This window comes from Macadamia integrifolia, chromosome 1 (genome assembly GCF_013358625.1).
Source record: "Macadamia integrifolia cultivar HAES 741 chromosome 1, SCU_Mint_v3, whole genome shotgun sequence".
Classification (NCBI taxonomy): Eukaryota; Viridiplantae; Streptophyta; class Magnoliopsida; order Proteales; family Proteaceae; genus Macadamia; species Macadamia integrifolia.
Window position 1 is genome coordinate 1,660,523 of NC_056557.1, and position 5,173 is coordinate 1,665,695.

The 5,173-nt window shown below is 37.3% G+C and overlaps 1 protein-coding gene across 3 annotated transcripts in view; it reads right to left on the minus strand.

The window, feature by feature from the left end:
* Window positions 1-1,532: 1,532 nt before the first annotated feature.
* The window catches only part of LOC122077725 (phosphatidylinositol N-acetylglucosaminyltransferase subunit P-like), an 11,922-nt gene continuing 8,281 nt past the window's right edge, over window positions 1,533-5,173 (minus strand). For all 3 annotated transcript variants that reach the window (XM_042643594.1, XM_042643584.1, XM_042643586.1), the window contains exons 3-5: window positions 4,798-4,870; window positions 2,736-2,854; window positions 1,533-1,846 (exon numbers count right to left, since the gene is read on the minus strand). In XM_042643594.1, the coding sequence (XP_042499528.1) occupies window positions 1,722-1,846; window positions 2,736-2,854; window positions 4,798-4,870 (317 nt within the window). In that variant the 3' untranslated portion in view covers window positions 1,533-1,721. The remainder of the gene's footprint in view (window positions 1,847-2,735; window positions 2,855-4,797; window positions 4,871-5,173) is intronic.

The window sequence follows — 5,173 nt, forward strand, 5'->3', positions numbered from 1 at the left end:
TACATGATTGAATTGCGAAAACTTCAGATAGGTGTCTTACATCGAAACTGATTTCGTTCTAGTTAAAGAATCTCTTTCTAATTGCTCTGGAACAATCCATTACGAACCTTGGCAGACAATGCTTTTCCAACCGATCAAGTTCAGTTTTTGAGAGGATGAGTGAACCATAACCACGTCTGAAGCCTAGGAAATTTTGCATGGCCATGTCACGAAATGGAAAGTAAAGGACCTAGAAAAAGAGGGGGGTTGAGTTGCAACCATGTGTTTTCCACGATGGGATCTAGTAACCAGGTTCGAGTTTGTTACGGATGAGTGCTGGAGCTCCATTATGTGACATTAGTATCAATGCTTCACTCTTCCAGCACTGCTCCACTGTTGGTGCCGGCTGTGATGTTGAAGGAATTCACGGTTGGAACCAGCACTGCATCTCTCCCACTAGAGACTAGGTTACGATCATCCTGTTCCTGCATCTGTTCATGTATGGAGAGCTTCCCTTGCCTTTTGGCCTATTCTTCCACAAAACTCATAAGCACAAAGTCTCACAAACCAACCTCCCCTTTGTGATGGGAACATACAAATATACATCAACACAAAACTTTCCAAATGGAAGCAGAGTCATCTTGCACGATGCAATATGCCAAACAAGCATGTCATATTCTCAAAACCATTTAATCAAAATGAATCGTGACCTTAAAGCTCCCATTTTATCAAACCAGTTGCAACCCTAAATCAACCACAGGGATGACAGCTCTCCCTTCATCGTCTTGATGTGCATGGTTAGTTCCCCAGGGAGAGTTACACATTGTCAAACTAACTGCAGCAATGAAGCAATGATGGGTTCTGTGAATTATTTGGTTATCAATGAGCAGATTGACACTTCTAGTGCATTGCTATGTTTCCATGCAGCTCTGTAGGTTGTAGGTTTTTCATCAAACATGTATTGTCTATGTAGATCTTTTTCATTTTCGTTTCTGTGAGGGTATAGAGGGAGGCTGGAGCTTATCATTCTCACCTCTTGATTTGATATTCGATCCAGCAGATATATCGTGTTTGAATAGTAGTTGTGGAATATCAAGGGCTTCAAAGTGTGGTCAACAGAGTGGAACTCTATTAGATACAGGAACTGTATGACCAGACAAAGCAGATCACAGATACATGCTGAATCATCAGGAAGTGGCAGGGTAACACAAGGGAAAAATGCCTGACAGAGAACAAACACTGTTAAGTCCGAAAAGGAAATGTAATAAAATTTGTCATGAAGGGGATATTTGCATAAAGTTACACTATTCTTTCAAAATAAGATAATCCATTGAGAAATTCTGGGCAATAGTAAATCCTGTGAAGATGCATTGTTTTATAATTGAATATCTTTCAGCCAAAGAAAAAAAGATGTCATAATCGAAAATCTTTTTCAAAATTTGTGTCCCTATGATCCCTATCCTTCTGTTTGTCCTCCCTTGCCATAAGCATATCCCTATCCATTTCATAAATGAAAAGACTCATACTGATGAACAGATGAAATGACCAGATCATAATCGAAAATTTATGCATTTTAGTGGTGTTTGCACACCTAAAGAACTTTATCCAAATACATATACTGGTGTCAATAATCAACTCATAAAGGTTGTCTCACACAAGGGACAAGACGGAAAAGAAATTATTATAATGTTGGAGTGATAAAAAGAGGGAAATATAAACCATAAATACCAAATTACAACTGATCAATTTGCAGAATTGAACATGAGATCATTTACTTGGCTGATGTCCAAATCAAATATTGGTTCAATTGGACGCTCGTCTTCTGTCACATAAGGCATGAAGCTTGAACGTGATCTACTGTACTCATCTGCCAGGAAAAATGAAAATTAAATTTGAACAGGTTGACGGCTGGAGTATTTCTGAGGAATTATCAGCTACCACACTCGTGCCATAAACATGGCACTCAAAAAGGAGCTTAACATAACGCTTTAACCATCTGATTTGTTTGGGTTTGGGGGTTGACAATATTACATGTGGTTTGATGGCCAAGACACTAGGAATTCATAATGGGGATGCATTTGTATTGCAGTTATATCAACTTTCTCAAAATATTTGTAGGTTTAGATGTGTTTGGTTAGTGCTTTGGCAGCCTCAACTAAAATAGTTCAAAAGGCAGTTCATGAAAAAACTCTAGGCAAAAAAAAGGAAAGAAAAAAAAGAACCGAAGGGAAGGGAGCCATGGCTCATTATACATGACCGGGCTTGACCCAAACTCCTAATCACATTTTTTTTTTGTTGCCGTCGTTGTTGCTGTTTAGTCAACCTACAAATTCTACCAAAAACAAAAGTCAACTTACAAATCAATTGCAGTGTTGAGTCAGGTAAAGTATGAAGATTTAACACCCTCCTCACCCCAAAAAAAAAAGAAGGTAATATTGTACAGTGATAAGGATTAATCATCTAGCAATTTATTAATCATTAGGATTGATGGTATGGAGAAAGTGTAGAGCAACTCTATGTCTCTATCATAAGGATTAATCATCTAGCTTTTAGTAAATCCAGAAAAGTCATTCATTTCACTAATTCTCATACCCACATAAAACATGCAGTTTCTTCCCCTAGCCATGGAAAACCAAGCAAGTCTGACAACCTTTAATTCCCCCACCCCCCCAAAAAAAAATTAAAAAATTACACATAGTTAACAAAATCTTTGTTAAGGACAGAAGTAATAAAACAAAAGCCTGCATTAGCCTTACCAAATATTGTGTTCAATGAAGTTGGAGGGGTTGTTGCCATGAAGTTCAGACCAAGGTAAAGTACCATGGCTAATACTACTGTAACCATAGCGTATACTGGCACTGCCAATGCCCAATACCTAAGAGAGTAACCACCAACAAACAATTTAATCAGGCACAATACACACATACACACACCCCTCAGAAAATTCTGAGTATCTTCCCATAAACTATATAAATAGAAACAAAAACTTAAGACCTCACATAAATTTAGAAAGAAATGGAAGAATACTCAACAGTCTGAATAAGTAGAAGGGGATTGGCTGAATTTCCTGACCATAATCATGAGAAGCATCCATCCACATCTATCGGATTGTGGTTCACCATTATGTATCAAATAGATCAGTTAAGTACAGTACAGTATACTATCACAGGGACAAATTTGTAATTATAGGTCCGTGTATACTATGGCAAGGGCATATTTGTAGTTACAGTTTTAGTTCAGGTCTAGCAGGTCTCATGTGGAATTAGTCAAAGGATCACTTGTAATTGCAGAATCTTAATATCTTATAGATACATGGCTGAAGGTCGAGTAGAATAATTCTGAACCCTATTGATCTGTTTTTTCTTTCTCCTTCCTTCTTTGCTTTTCCCTTTCTTGCAGATCCTCTTAATGTAGAACTAGAATCTCTTGGATCTGTTCACTATTTATTGTTGAATATCATAACTGATTTTTTCATTTTTTTTTAACTTCCTCTTCTCATTCAAAATTCATAATAAAAATAAGTAATCCGGACCCCATGTCACAAAACCTGATTGGCCGATTTTGGGTACATTACGGGCCCACCCAATCATTAAGAAACTCAAATAAAATATATTGCAACTGATTCTCCAGCCCAAGATTCCAAGGAGTAGGATGAATGTATGAGAGAGAATGACAAAACTCTAGTGAGGCTGTGGAATAGCATGGATCATTTGATTACAGCTAAAGTTATGTTCCATATTATTATCAAGTTGTTCGGGAAGATAATTGAGGAAAGTTATGCTCAAGATAAGAATATTTCTTGTGCTATAGGCTCCATCGACATCTTGATGTTGTGGGGAATACTGATGCAGATTGGGCTGGAGCTGAGGCTGGTAGGAAGTGTACAACCGGTTATTGTATCTTTGTTGGTGGTAACTCCGTCATATAGAGGAGTAAAAAGTAGACAATAATGGCTGAATCAAGAGCCAAGGCTAACTCTGGAGCTATAGCTCACACCATTTGTGAGTTGCTGTAATCAAAGTCTCCCATGCAAGAACCAAGATTTCCTATTAAGAAGCCTATGGAGCTATTTTTGACAATCAGGAAGCAATTAATATTGCTAGTAATCCAACTTTTCATGAGAGGACGAAACAATTGAAGTTGACTGTAAGTTTGTCATTTTATGAGAGATATTGTGATGCTGAAGGTGATTTTCTACTCCATTTGTCAGCTCTAAAAATTAACTTGGTGACATGTTTACCAAAGCCTTGCTTCAAAATATTTTTCTGCAAAGTTTTTCTAAACTAGGCATGGGTGACATCTATGCTACAGTAAGAATACTATTGAATGGGCATATTTGTAATTACAGTTATAATCAGGGTGTTAATTGTAATTACAGATTTTTCATATCGTATAAATACATGGCTGAGAGGCTGAAAAGAGTAATTCTGGACCCTATCAATCTGTTTCTTCTCCTACCTTCTTTTCTTTCTTTCTTTCTTTCTTTCTTCTCCTCTTCTGTTAGATCTGTTCACTATTGAATATTGTCTCAGATTTAGTAACAAGATCTTTAGGTCCAATTGATAAGTAGGAGCAAAAACAACAAACTACTAAATTTAAAGATGACTTCGGGTCCAGAGAGCCCAAATGTTCTAATCCCTTCGATAGAATTGAGGTATCTTACTCTACCCTAGAAGTAATTCCACATGGATATAATGGTTGTCTTCCTCATATCAGGGATGTGGCAATGAGAGGAGAAATTTAGCTATTGAGAATCACAAAAGCTAAAGCAAATCTCAAGATCATCCAAAGAGAAAGAAAAAGTTTAAGTTTACAGACCTGCTAGGATAGTATGTGATTCCTATAGAATGTAGCCATGGTTCAGGAACATATGCCCATCCCAAGAAAATAACTGCTCATAAAGAACAATTACTATCAGTACTGACCAATGGAACCATTATAACTAGGACCACTGGGTAAAACAAGTTAAAATACACTACAAAATAGACCCATTATTTGGATAGAAAGCCTACAAGTATGATAGAGCATTGGTTACATGCACCAAAAAAGCAAAGCAGTTTTAGGAATGACGTAGGAAGGTCAAATATATGGTATGGCATCAAGGATCCCTTTCAGAGGAAGAGTTCAGAGTTCTCAAATAAACTTCATTTTCATGTGGTCTAGTCTCCTCCCTGCCCCCCCCCCCTTTTTTTTT